Source organism: Mastomys coucha, chromosome X, assembly GCF_008632895.1.
Source record: "Mastomys coucha isolate ucsf_1 chromosome X, UCSF_Mcou_1, whole genome shotgun sequence".
NCBI lineage: Eukaryota > Metazoa > Chordata > Mammalia > Rodentia > Muridae > Mastomys > Mastomys coucha.
The window spans coordinates 4,439,493-4,454,008 of NC_045030.1; the positions used below are offsets into that span (position 1 = coordinate 4,439,493).

At 43.5% G+C, this 14,516-nt stretch overlaps 1 protein-coding gene across 2 annotated transcripts in view; it reads right to left on the reverse strand.

Annotated features, from left to right (window-relative positions):
- Positions 1-12,820, reverse strand: part of Srpx (sushi repeat containing protein X-linked) — a 75,760-nt gene extending 62,940 nt beyond the window's left edge. Inside the window, exon 1 of one of the 2 annotated variants that reach the window (XM_031340891.1) lies at positions 12,553-12,820. In XM_031340891.1, the coding sequence (XP_031196751.1) occupies positions 12,553-12,652 (100 nt within the window). In that variant the 5' untranslated portion in view covers positions 12,653-12,820. The remainder of the gene's footprint in view (positions 1-12,552) is intronic. The other variant, XM_031340829.1, reaches the window with a different exon arrangement.
- Positions 12,821-14,516: the final 1,696 nt, after the last annotated feature.

Consider the following 14,516-nt stretch of genomic DNA (forward strand, 5'->3'; position numbering starts at 1 on the left):
TCCCACAGCACCCCCTGCCCCCAAAGAGAAAGGTGTGTGGCCTTCATGTAGGAGCAGCACCAAGCACTCCCACATGCAAATAAGGTTTTTCCCAAAAGCTCTCAGACCAAGTCAATGGAAGTACCTGTTGTCAATTCCTAACCCACCCCAAAACTGTATATAAGAATCCTATCTGGAAGGACTATAGGGGTGTGAGAACTACTCCATCATCCAAGAGCTTCTGTCCTAAGAGCTGTAACACTTGGGAAGAGGTCTGCTCTCCCAAAGAACACTACCTGAAGCTCCGCCTACTCCTCACTGGCTAGTCGGCCTCTCATTGGCCCAGCCAGACCAGCAGGGCAGCTTAGAGTAACTGGGAAGGCTTGGCAGAGACGGAGGTGGAGCCAACTGCAGCAGCAGAAGCCTTGGAAGTGGCTGAAGCGACTTACTTCCTCTCCCTGCCCGCACTCACTTCCCTTTCAGCCAGAATTCTCAGAACTCTCGCACCAGACCAGGCCAGAGATCTCTGAGGAAAGCCTCTGGTACACAGGCCCAGAGCAATGCATTATTTTTTAACAACTTGTGTCTTTATAAAAATTCACACAGAGAGAAAAATTTCTAGGCGTTTATACCAAACTGTTCGGTGCAGTGATTTTAGGGAGAAAATAGAGTGCAGAGGAAAATGAGAGGCAAACCTACTTCCATCTTACCAGGTCTCTAAGGGCTTTTACAATAAATGTGATTTACCTTTAAACTATTTTTTTTTTCTGTGCTGGAAGCTTACACTCAGGGCCTTGCAACTGCTAAGAGCTCTAGCACTGACCTACATCCTGACTTCTTTTTATCATTTTTAAAAGCATCATGAAAGCATGCAGAGCTGCAGCTTATACCTGCATCAGGTGGGCCATTTTTAAGATGAGCACAAGTTTTCAGATTGCAGAGCAGACAAAAGTAAGCTAGTGCATAAGATTTTATTTTCTCTCCCACAAGAAGCGTAAGAATCAAAGTTGTCAGTTGTATCATCCGTTCTTGATGAAAATCAAGGTTAGAGTAAGTTCCTCATCCTTAATTCCTTTCGCTTGCTTGTCCCCAGCAGTCAGCTCTCAAAGGAAGTACAATAACTTATAGTGGCTCCTTCAACTTCATCCAGTCTCCCAAATGACTCCATGTTACTGGGACTCTGAGACTAAGTGACTATGTAGAAGATACAAACCTACTGGGAGCAAAGAAGAAAGAACATTTAAATGAAGGCACAAGGCTGTAATACTTCTGTTCCTCATAGAGACCCCAAGGGAGAAGTTCTGGAATGAGAAGAAATGGCATGAGCTCTAAAATGCAGAGACAAGCATCTGTACTGAGAATCACTGGCCGCAGACTAGCAGTCTCCCACAGATCAGTATTCTGAAAGTATGAATCATGCATAGGAGAAGAAATAGCCCAAGGGCTGTTCCTGAGGCTTCTGAACATTTTAATATACAGAAACACATTGTAAAGAATGTGTTTTTGCATCAGCCAGCTGCTGCTGCCTTTTGACCTGGAGAAACTTTTCTCAAACCAAGTGTGCATACAAACTGCTTCTCTGGGAGATATATCTGCAAGAGATGATTTCACCACAGGGTTATTCCTGAAGCCTACTGTGCTCGTCCCTACTCAGTAAGTTCAGTGTGGTGTTTCCCAAGGTCCTGTCCTAAAATTTAAAGCAAGTAAATGATTCTCATTAAAACCGACATGTGAAACATGAGTTTCTTTCTCTAGATGTTCTGAAAATTGATCTGAAATTTTCCACACAAATGATCCTCATACATGACTGTGTGAGAAGAACTATGAGTGTCTGTTACAACACAGATTGCTGGGCTCAACTTTATCAGAACATTGTTTCTGGTTCATTCTGTTTCTGTTCCTAGGGTAGGGTCTGAGAATGTATTTACCTCGAATATTCTTGAGTGATTCTGTTATTGGTACTGGTCTATAGATCATAAGTTGAGATTATTCTTCCCAGTCCTCTCCCAGAGGGTTACAGATTGATGATCCTGAGCAGCCCCTGCACTAAAGAAACACTTAATCTTGTGTTTGGGGCCACTTTCTGTTATTACAACCAAACACCCATGAATGCAACCATGTCTGCACCCATGTCTGCACCCATGATTGAAACCAGACTTATTTTGGTTGGCAGTTCTGGAGGCTGGGAAGTTCAAGGTAGAAAAGTTATATTATGGTGACAGCCTCTTATTACAACTCCTAGTGAAAAAGAGGACAAGCTTGTATATATATATATATATATATATATATATATATATATATATATGCCAAACAAGATAGGTGGACTTGCTTTATTATAACCCACAATCACCATACCTGATCTGGTCCTATGAAAGGCATTAAGCCTTCCTGGTGTTCCAATAATCTCTTCAAAGTCACCAACATTTCATGCTGAATTTTGTAGGGAGACAAACTGTATTCAGATCTTAGTAGCCAGCATGTCTCAACTTAATGACAACGCAACCTACATAAACAGGAGACACTTGTGTACCTCTAGGAAGCAGTGCTTCAAATAAATGTATAGAAGACTTTTGAGGACATTGAGCCGTATCAATATAGTGAGATCCTGGCAGGCCAATGGAGTCAGAGAAACCAGAGTCTGCAGCCTCCAAACCCTGGCAACATCAAGTAAATCTGTCAGCAGTTTACAAAGGCCAGACCATTTCCAACTTGGGTTAGAGCACAGAGATTTAGCTAAGGACTGGGAAGACTAAAATGAGAACTTAGTTTCTAGAGAGTTTGAGATATCTGGGTATTACAGTCCCCAAACCTAGAAAACTAGATATACAGTTATGTGCCATATAAATTAAGAGTAGAAAATACAGTGTCAGTTATAGTATGGTGGCCTAGACCTCCAAGATGAGTCCTGAGTTGGGTCTACTGATGGGGAAGCAATTCCAAATACCTAGGCATCTCCTGTTAAAAGGCAGGCTGCAACTTTATAGCTCTGGAGTGCTGTTCAAAATCTCAAATTTCTCTAAAACTACCAGGAAAAGCTGAGCCTCAAGTTACACTTTCAGAATCAAGACCTTACATTAGGGGTTGGCAGACTTTAGAGGCAAACTGTTTTTAGTTTCATAAGCCCTATGATCTTTGTCAAAACAATTTAATGTTATCTTTATATCACCACATAGGCAAATACTGTACTTAAATAAATTAACATAGTTGTGTTCACATGATAAGAAAGTAATTGTTAATCTCCTTTGGAATACTTTTACTACCTAAAACTTTAAACAGTTTGATCAACTGATGATATGAAAACAGGAAGGGCCCAAATATAGCATTCCTGAACTAATTTGCAGACTGTACCAAATTAACTATTCCCTATTCCAGATCTATCAAATTAAAATTCATCAGACTCCCCAAATGATCCCAATTTTGTCTTTCTAAAGACCACTTCTGGGTTTATAACCACATACCCACTCCAACATAACCCACAAATAACCTTTTTTGATTCCATTAAACAACTCAATCATCCTAGTCTTCACCATCTGTAGAATTTTCAGGGCCTAACGTGAGACACTGATGTGTTCTCCTGACCTCCCCATTGGCTTACTTTCACCCATTCTCCAAGTTACCACCTCTTCTCTAACCTCTAGTTTCTAGTATGAAAACAGATAATCCCTCTTTCTCTTCCTCTTCTTCCTCCTTGGCCTTTTTGTAAAATTCTTTTTCTTTTTCTTTCCTTCTCTTTTTTCTTTTTTCTTTTCGAGATGGGGTTTCCCTGTGTAACCCTGGCTGTCCTAGAACACACTCTGTAGAGCAAACTGGCCTTGAACTCAGAGATCTGCCTTATTGCCTCCTGAGTGCTGGGTGAGCACCACCACCACCCAGATAGTTTTTGTCCTTTTCAATCCTAGAGGTTAAACTTAGGACCTCACATGTGAAACACTCTTTCCCTGAGCCATATCTCCAACTTCTTTTTTGTATTTTGAGTCAGGATCTCACTAAGTTACCCTTGGATTCACTCTGTATCCCAAGCAGGTCTTAAATTAGATAATGCCCTTTCCTTAACCTCCCAGGTAGCTGAGGATTCAGAGCTGTTCCATTAGACTCAACTTGATCTTTTCCTCCTCCTCTTCCCCCTCCTCCTCCTCCTCTTCTTCCTCTTCCTCCTCCTAACTAGCTAAAATTATTTAACTGAAATTATTAGCTGCAAAGGAAAGTTACTCGAAGCCCCTGCTCCTAGTCAATCTGAAGATACGCTTTGCTGTTATTCTGGGTTAGGTCAGGCAGGGGCTGTACTATTATTGCTCAGCAGACTTTTAAAAAAATAGTTGAGGTCAAGGAAGGAAGGAAGGAAGAAAGGAAGGAAGGGAGGGAGGGAGGAAGGAAGAAGAGTAAGCTGAGGGCCTGAAGGTTTGTGTTCTGAGTTAGAGAAGGAACTAGGAACTTAAAGGTGCACATGTTTGTCTCAGGAATATAAGGGACTTACAATGGAAATCCAGAAGATTCATTCAGTGATGAAGTCAAAACCAACCACAAAAGAGAGAGGAGGGGAAGTAAGCCATTGTGTAGCAATTCTAAATAGGCAAGCCAATCTGTTTTGGCAAATTGCTGCACTCTTCCATCAGACCAGTATGCAAATATCCTTATCTACAATTCCTCAGCAGGGTCTGGGTAAAGTGTTAATGCTGATTCAGCAAGTCTTAGGTGGAGACTACACATCTGAATTCTTGACTTGGTTCCAGATGATCCAAGGGTGCAAGGATCATGTAGAAATACAAGTGCAGCTTTTTTGTTTTGTTTTGTTTACCTTTTAAATACTCACAGGCTTTAAAAGAATACCAGATCCACAGCTTTGTCTTATTTGAGGCTAAGCCACTATCAGTCAGCAATGCTTACATGCCTGTCCAGGGACTTTCTTTCCCACACCATAACACCCACGACAAGAGCAACCAGGCTCACCACACTAGTCAGCCTTTCCTTTCCTAGTCTTGAATCCTGGGTTTGCCCCTATTTCTGAATTAGCCGCAAATATGTCTCCAGATAGAATTCTCTGCCCATCTAACTAAACATGTAGAAACTGGACATTTTTTCTTATTCATTGAGAAGTGCATTGTGGGCTCGCAGTACTCCTCCAGCTAACAATGAAAGAGCAAATACCACTGATTTTCTCCGGTGTATCCTTTCAGTATTTGCACAATTTTGTCACTCAATACTTGAGAGTAAATTACGAGTGAGTGAGGATCATATGATGGTACTTAATAGAAAAAGACTGTACAGTGTAAGGGTTGTGATGCTGAAGCTGTGAGAATTTAAAAAGATGTAGTCCTTCTGGGGAGTTGGGTACTTTTCTAGATGTTTCATCCTTGAGTGAGCATATGATCTGGAAGTTCCATTGCTAGGTAATTGGTCAAGAGAAATAAATGCATATGTCCCCTGAAAAATCTGTACATGAATGTGCACTGCAACATTATTCCTAAGAAACTTAAAGTGGAAGCAACCCATATGTGTACTAAGTGATCAACAGTAAATATAATGGAAGATATCCATAGAATGGAATAATTACAGGATAAAATTGACAACATGGATGACCCTTGAAAACCTTAGGCTAAATGAGAGACATAAATCACAAAAAGACAAGTTTCATGCAACTTATAGAGAGTGTAAAGAACAGGCACATCTATAGCAGCAGAGAATAAGCTAGTGGTTGCCTAGCAGTTGGAGTGAAAAGGAATTAGGCAGTGACAGCCAAAGGACACAGGTTTCTTCAGGGGATAATAAAAATGTCCCTAAAATTGATGACAATGATGTATACAGAACTCCACGAATATAATACAAGCAATAAAATACACAGTTTCAATGGGCAAATGCTGGAATGGGTGAATTATGTCTCAATAAAGCTGTTTAACTGTCACCACAAATCAGGTGTGCAACTCCAAACAAGCAGTGTAGAGACAAAGCTTATGGGATCCTAATGTCCCTAAAAGAGATCAAGAGTTAGCCTTGGGTCAGGAGCTTCTCAAAAGCACTGAGAAATGTCCAAGTAGCTCAGACCTAAGATGAATGAGAGGGCACCCAAGGATTCATGTAAATAGTGATGCTACAGCATAGATTATCCTAGTTTGTTTAGCTCTTGAACCCAAGAAAGAGCTTAATATGTAGTAGTCATTGCAGAGATAAATTTCAACACAGGCCTACAGGAGTGCAGGGGATTCACTTCACTAAGCTGTAGCTATAGTTCGACTTATAACACCCTAGCCCTATGTGACTCCAGACATTCCAACTGGCAAGGCATGAGAGGCTTCTCCCTAAGATGTATGAAAAGTTCACGTCTGAGGCATCCTCACTGTCCAAGATTCCCCAGCAGAAGACTTAGGCTGCCTGTTCAAAGGAACCTGGGTATGAAAGAAACTCCCACAGCAATCTAGATAGAGCCTGAAGCACCCGTCCAGGTGGGTGGGTTGAAGCTGGTTAGACACATCCCCTCCTTCTTGGAGCTAGGTTCCCTATTAAGTTATGGGAATAGGAAAATTTCAAAGACCCTATAATTGGCTTACATGGGTGAGAAAATTAGATCTATGCATAGCTAATACTGAAAGAGTATGATTCTACTACCTAAAAAGCTGAGATAAAATCTAAGTCAAAACAGCATTTTACCTTTGGCCATAAGAGGAACTGGAGTCTTGGTCAGGCAAATGAGTCAGAGACAAAGTATCTTGGATAATTCCTATAAGGAATGGTCATGTGGGAGCTGAGTTCCAGAAAATAGGGGCCATGAACACCACCACTGCTTCTGCAACATTCCACTGTAGGCCTAAAAAACTGTTGGCTTAATTCTTGCCCCGTGGCTCCAATTTAACTAATGTGCTTTAATATTCTTGGAAGCCTGTACCAGGCAGGGTTATTCAGCCCAGCCACCCACATAAGGCATAGACCAAGACAAATCATTAGAGAATGCTAGAGTGCAGCTGCATTCAAGATGTGCCCATTAAACACAACTGGAGGGACATTGTGATGGCGGCAGCAGAAAACAAATTGCTGGTACATGGGACTAATCACACTACAGTTCCTTCCTTATAAGACCATGACAGAAAAACTGTTGCAAAAAAAATATTTGAAAGCCAAGCAAAAACTCTGCCAATCTAACTCATTGGAAAGGTTTTTAAACAAATATATGCAATGTATAACTCCAAGTTTCTGGGATAATCTGAGTCAGTAGATCCAAACCCATTTTTCTTCTTCCTGAAGAACAATGCACAGAGAGAAACATCCACTATGACCTAAGAATTATGGGTGAGTGCATCATTTCTCTAAGGAATGCATACTCAGGAGCTTTCTGAAGCCAGATTCTTCCATGTGCTCATAAGATCCAGGTGTAACCAATTATCACCTTGGGAACTTGGCGGCATAGCAATACAGCTAAGAACATTTAGTGCGAGCCTTTCTTTTAAATCTTTATCTGCAAACCTTACCCTTAGAATGTATAAACTTCCCAGAGTCTCTAAATCACTTAGAATGATGTCCTAGGGCAATTTGATAGCCAAAGGTCTCATCAACTAAGTATGCCCTGACTTGCTTCCTGTCCAATTGGCTCTTTTATTCAGAAGATTGTAAGTATTCACTGACATTTTATCTTCCATTCCTTTGTCCTGGGAAGTAATCTTGGAAATTCTGTTACATGTTACAAAGATATTTGAATTGAATAGTTTGGGTCTTATTCACAACTACTTCAGACAGTGAATACCCTGAATATGGACTCAATATCCTCCCCCAGATCTCAGACTTTATGCTAATCAAGAGCAGGCACAGTTTCAATCTATGTTTGTATAGACTTTGTTTGATTTTTTTCTTTACTTATCACTTACTTTTTCTTTGAGGGGAGGGACACTGAATGCAGAACTTAAGACATATAATATGATATACCTTTTGGAGCTACACTTAGCCCACGGTTGCTTTTAAAATGAGAACTGGAAATTCTATAGGTGGTGTTAACTAGAGAGCTGTCAGTTCCAAAATCTTACAGTTAAAGATGGAGAGACTGGCTCAGAGGTCTCCCTACAAACTAGAACTTGAGAGACAGTTATTCTTAACTACTGTTTTGTAAGAGAATCTTCAACCTGAATGTTAATCATAACTTGACTGCTACAAATGCCATACTATGTTATAACTTGGCAACAGCAAACCTATATTGAAACTCTTTGCTTTCAATTGCTACTTTTAGTTATGTTCACTGAATGTGGAATTGTTACAGCACATATATGTGTGTTTACTAAGGAAACCATTCAACTGCTTTGGAAAGACATGGAATAAAGTGGCCAACAAAAATAAATCCAAGCTCCAGCTTGCGGCTGCACTCAGTCTCTCATCTTACAGCCCCCAGCAGAGACAGTTATTGCTTAAACAGGGGGTACTCGTGGATTTAAAATGAGCCTCTGTGGCCAGCAAGCCATAGTTTCTATGTATGTAGATTCATGGTGGCACAAGATCCCATTTACTCATGCACCTTCTCTTACAGATCATCAGAGTTTCAGGGTAAACTAAATTCCACAAGCACCAGGTATTCCGGTGAGCATCCTCAGAAACACACATAAGGGTAAAACACGGCACAACCATAGATTTTTAAGGACTCAGAATCTAGAAAAGGAGTGTACAACTTACAGTGTGTGAAATGTGCGATAAACACAAAACAGCACAGAGAGCTGGGCTTGATTAAAGAAAGACATGAGGCTTCCTTTTCAGTGATCCAGAAATAATTTCAAGAGCTAGAGTGTAGCTCAGCCACAGAACATATGTATATCATGCATAAGACCATGTGTCCCATTCCCATGACTGGGAAGAAAGAAAGGGAGGGGTGAGGAGGGGAGGGAGGATCAGTCAGTTGATTTCATCAAAGTGTGGATGTTGTTAGATAATGGGGAGAATTCTGAACAGTCAAAGGGCTCAGTGGGTCACTCCAAGGTGCAGGAAATGACATCTACAAAGGAAAACGTAACCTAACTGCTAAAGGACCATGTAGTGCATATGGACTAGGTTTTAGGAAGTCATGGGTGAAGCACTTGAGAACTGTGCTGGAACAATTTAATTCCTGAATTTAATGGAGAGCCTTCCACATGAGATTGGAATAGAGAAATATGAAGTGCTTGCCACATACGCATAAGAATTTGAGTTCAGATCCCCAGCATCCACACGAAAAGCAGGGTATGGTGGCATACACTTGTAATCCCAGCACTGGATAAGAGGAGACAGGAGGATTTCTGTGACTCTCCAGCCACCTAGATTTGCTCCATTGATGAGCCTCCAATTTAGTGAGAGATCCTGCCTCAGAAATGAAGGTAGAAAGAAACAAAAGAAGACACCTTACTCTGACTTCTACCTTCTACATGAATACATACATATGCACACTCATGCACACGCACATGGATGATCACACATATGTACATACCTGCACACACACAAACACACACACATGCATACACACACACACACACACACACACACACACTATTCCACTTAAAAGACGTGTATTTGGCTTTAAAAAAAAAAGACAGTGAGTTAGCCTCAGAGACACTAATGCTACAGTCATCATCTAGAAGGGAAGGGATGTACTTTGATTATGGTGCAAGGACTGAGGAGGCAGGAAGGTCTGAAATTGGTGCCTTACTGATGGTTTCTAGCCCTGTGTTCAACTCACAAATCTGTGAAATGAGAAGTGGTAACAATTTACTGACTGGAAGTGTTCTCAACAAAGACAATGCCAGACAAAAATGCTCTCCTCTCTCTAGCAGATCCTCTTTTATATTGCAGAGTAATTTTGTCAGCTGATTATATGTCTTAAGCACAAATAGAAATTTCTAGCCAGTTTCTGCTGAGACCTTAATTGTAGAGCCTGAGCCAGGTGCTCTGTTCCTAATACTTATCTCCAAATGTGGCAGTTCCAAATCCTGCTTCTAGAGCAGTGGTCTAATTTTGCTTTAAGGTTTCCCTAATGAACAAAACCACACCACTTTACCTGTTTTTTCCAGTACTAGGATTCACAAAGACTTTGTCCATGGCCACAGCATTCATCCCCCACTTTCAGCTTTGTTTGCAGGGGGTAAAGTGAACTTCCAAAGTCTCAGACATACAGAAGCTTGTGAGAATTCATTTAAGTATAGAATTAATGAACAGGCCCATTTCTTAAAAGGGTCCAAACAGGCAACTTTGCTAGGAGCACTCCATATACTTCCTGTGAGTTTCTGTAGATACACAGTCTTTGATAGGCTGGGAATAATAAACCAGGAGCCCAGAAAAGCTACATCAAATTCAGGTTTAGATGAACTCCAGAGAGCTTTTCCAGGTGGGAATAGGAAAGATTTGTCATTTCTCTTACAGTTGCTCTAAGAGCTCAGAGGGTTCCATAATTAGGATACGGATGGAGTCCTAAATGCTTAGCTCCCTCTTTGTGAAGATCCAGAGCCAAATCTTCTTTCACAGGCTCTTCCTGGAGACATCATGTTCACATACTAGGAGTGCCTCTGAGACAACCTTTAAAACATGTCACCCCACAACTAATAGTGAACCCAGCTGCCATGTGCCTCCAGATGTACAAGTCTAGAGCATTTTCCCTTCCCAGACTTTTACAATCTCTGGCTCAAACTAAAATTTCCTCTGTTGGATTCAACAGCCCCAGCAGAGCTCAGTTCCCAAGATACTCCACTGATATGTGCCAAGAGAGTACTCCAATTGGAATAGTATACTGTAGTTTAGAAAGCAAGGGGTTGGGGTATAGGAGAGGAATTGGAGGGCAGAAAGCAAAGCGGAAAAGGGTATAAATATAATATCAACAAGTAAAATAAATATTTCTTAAAGAAATGGGCTAGAAATAGACTAGAAAAAAATGGAGTAGGGACTCCAGGGAAGTGCTTCTGCAAAGTTTCAATTAATCTGAGTGGAGCCAGATGGCAGGTGAATGCAGAAGCAGCAGGAATGGTGGCAAAGAGGAACCTGGTGGCTGCCTGACTGACTGGAAGAGGGACCGGCAGGCTAGCAGACTGAGCCAAGAAACCCAAGGGCAAGTCCCAAAACATAAACAGTAGTAAGTGCCTGAGCTGGCAAATCTAGGATTCTGTGGGTGTCTGAGGCTTGGCAGCAAGCTATACTATATAAGGTAGAGACAGAGAGAAAGGAGCGGGGAGGGGAGAGCAGAAGAGGGGAGGAGAGCAAATGAAAATGGAGCCTCCTTGGGACAGACTCACCCAGAGGTTGAGATTCTTTAATTTAGACTGTCTCTCCTTCCCCTCTGAGATCCCTTCAACACAATTATTGCCAAGGGCACGGGGACATCAACATCTCTAACAACTAAGGTAAAGACTCCTCTGCACTTTGCCCCTAATCAGCTACTACAAAACTTCAAACCTGTAAGCATCAACACAGAACACAATGTTCCTGTCGTTTAACTCACATGTTATCCATCCATCCATCCATCCATCCATCCATCCATCCATCCATCCATCCATCCATCCACTCGTTTGGAACACTCAAAAGATCAAAAGCCATCCCTGCCTACATCTACCCAGCTCCCTTCCTGGAGGTTTCTTCTCAAGCCCCAAATTTAAACTGTCCATAGTGATCTAACACAAAGGCAATTATTTGCATACATTGTAATGCTCCGCACCACTTTTCTATTAACAGAAAGCTAAATCGCTTGCATAATTGGCTCTTCATTCCAAGGCCACAGCAGTGCAGAGCAAATAGCCCTGCCCCTCGGACACCCTCATTAAGCCCAAAGATTTCTTTGTGAGGATGTTAACTAGATATTTTTGAAAGAGGCATTTCCAAAGAGAATTTTCCCTGTACTGTGAAAACCCAGTAAATACCAGGGTCCTCTTAGATGTTGGAGACCACGCCCTCCAGCACAATTCTGCGCCTTTCCTGCTTTCCCTGGTGCTAACCAAGTGCATGCCACATGTCACCACTCTCAGCTGGCACTTTTCCCTTAGAGAAGCAAACTTTCTCGGAATCCCAGAGTTTGGCGCGGGGTTGGGGGAGAAGGGGCGGGTGCAGACTGGACAGGAGGACTGGACAAAAGGATGTATGAAGGCTCTTCAGCTAGGCTACTAAAGTCCACAAGAGTTTTGGAGCTGATCAGCTCCGTGGGGCGGGGGTGGGGGTCAAGATGTGGGGCTTTTTCCAAAAATAAGCTGCCAGGCCCAGAGCGCTGACAGCCATCAAAACCATGTGAGGGGGTGGGGTGGGGAGCAAAAGAAGCTATGCAGTGTGGTGAAAGGAGCAAAGGAGCCCGTGGCCAAACTTTCTCTTCGTAGCCTTCTATGCCAAGAGGGTTTGATTTAAACCTTGGAGCCCTAGGAGCAGAAGGTGCTCAGGCTCGGGCTCCAGGCTCTGCGATAGAACTCAGTTCCTTGTACCTAAACGGGAGCCACACTCCTCTTTCAGACCCACTTCCTGGGACTGCGAAAGCCGAGTTCAGAGTAAACAAAGGGAGACCCCCACACACATCTCCTGCTGTTCCAAGCCAGGGGGTTCAGCAGACGGTTCCGAGGTTCCTAGATGACTAACTGGGGAAACACCCCCCCCATCTCTAGCTCCTACCTGGGAAGCCCTGGCTCGGCAGGATGTGCAGCAGTGCCAGCAACAGCAGCAGTACTTGAGGAGGCAGCAGCAGCGCGGGCCGGAGTCCCGGGCTCCCCATGGCGAGCCGGCGCTTCCCCCGCTGGGCAGGCTGCGCAGCGCACTTAGGGGCTGGAGAAGGCCAAGAGACAGAGGGGCTGTGTAGTGAGCCAGAGCCTCTAAAGCCAGGCTGGAAAACTCCTCCTTGGCGGATTCCTTCTTTCCCTCCCTCCAGTCAGGGCCTGCCCTCCTTCCTCCTCCTCCTTGGAAGGCAGAGCGGTTCAGGGCTCCCCGCCCCACCATTTGCCCACCCCCTCTTTTTTTGTGCCACCCCTTCTTTCTGGAAACCGGGCTGTTCCCCCTCAGCTAGAGGCTCTAGAAACCCATTACATCCAAAAGTATCCTTTGCTCCATTTGCACCCCCCTCAGCCCCAAGGCACAAACTAGTGTCTGCAGAACTTCAGGGATCCTGGGCCCTTGGAACGAATCCGTGCGTGCTGAAGACAGAAGCCCTTGCATGTCACACAGAAAAAGAGCAACCTAGGAGTTCAGAGTTTCCCTCTGAAGCTCATACCAAGGCCCCATTCGCCGGCTTGACACTCAAGGCTGTGCCCGAAGTTCATTATTATTATGTTCATTGTACCAGGAAAAAAGTCAGTCAGAAACATGATTTGGACAGACCCGGGACTGGAAGCAAGATACTCCAGTGCCAAGGCCCATTCTACAAATTTCTTTGTTTTTCTTTTGCAAAAGGCTAGACCTAGTGCATGCCTGCTGTGCTGCGGTTTAGAATGGGACATAAAGGCCTGCTGATGGGGAACACAAGAGACAAGAAGTCCTCAGCCTACCCACAACCTCACAGATTCGGTGGTAGTTTCCTGCATCTAGCCATCTCCTGGGTTTTTCTCAACCACCCCAAGAACAGCAGGACCAGCCTAGAGCCTCCACCCTATGGATTGGCATGGCTACATTCTGGCATCAGGATAAGGTTTCTAGGCTGTCCCCAGGATGGATCTGGTTTCTTGGAGGCATTTGTGAAAGACAAAACCCAGCCAGTTACCATTGGGTTCCCAGAGCCCGGTGACTAGATAGGAATCGCATCCACTACAGAACTACATGTTTCTCCTTGCCACGGTGGTCCCTTATGTAGGTAGGCCAAGATCTTTGGGACCAATGACTCAGAAGATTTGTAAGTCATTTATTCAAACAGGCCTTCCCCATTTCTAACTAAACCCCCAAACTTGGGCTTCCATATAACCTTTTTCAGCATTTGAGAAAACTTCTTTCTAGCTCCTCTAGTTGTGAAATATGGGGAAGGCTGGGCCCTTCTGTGGCCTCCCTCAGATCAGACTCTTCAGAGAATAATTGTCGATTATGTCACAGACTGGCCAGGACTCCAAAGGAGCTTCATGAAAAAGAACTAGAAAAGATCATCCCGAGTGAGGTAACCCAAACTCTGAAAGACAAGCATGGTAGGTACTCACTTATAAGTCATATTAACCACAAACAACCATGTTACAATTGGCAGACCCACAGAAGCTAAGTAACAAGTAGGACTCAAGGGGGAATGCATGAATCTCACCTTGAAGGGGAAATAGACATCACAGGAGAGAGGTCTCCATGGGGGAGTGGGAACAGGATGGATCAGGTGTAGGGAGGACAAAGGGAGAGAGTACTAGGAGCGACAACTGGAATGGGGGGGGGGTACTTCTGGGAAGAGCTCGAAACCTAGTGCAATGGAAACTCACAGGAATTTATGAGGGTGACCCTAGTGAAGACTCCTAGCAAAGGGGGACATGGGGCCTGAACCAACCAGCTCCTCTAGCCAGGCAAGACTTCCAATGGAGAGATTGGGACACCAACCTAGCCACAAAAACCTTTGACATTATGTCCTGCCTATAAGATGTGCTGAGGTAAAGGTGGCACCGAACATGTCGGGGGGGGGG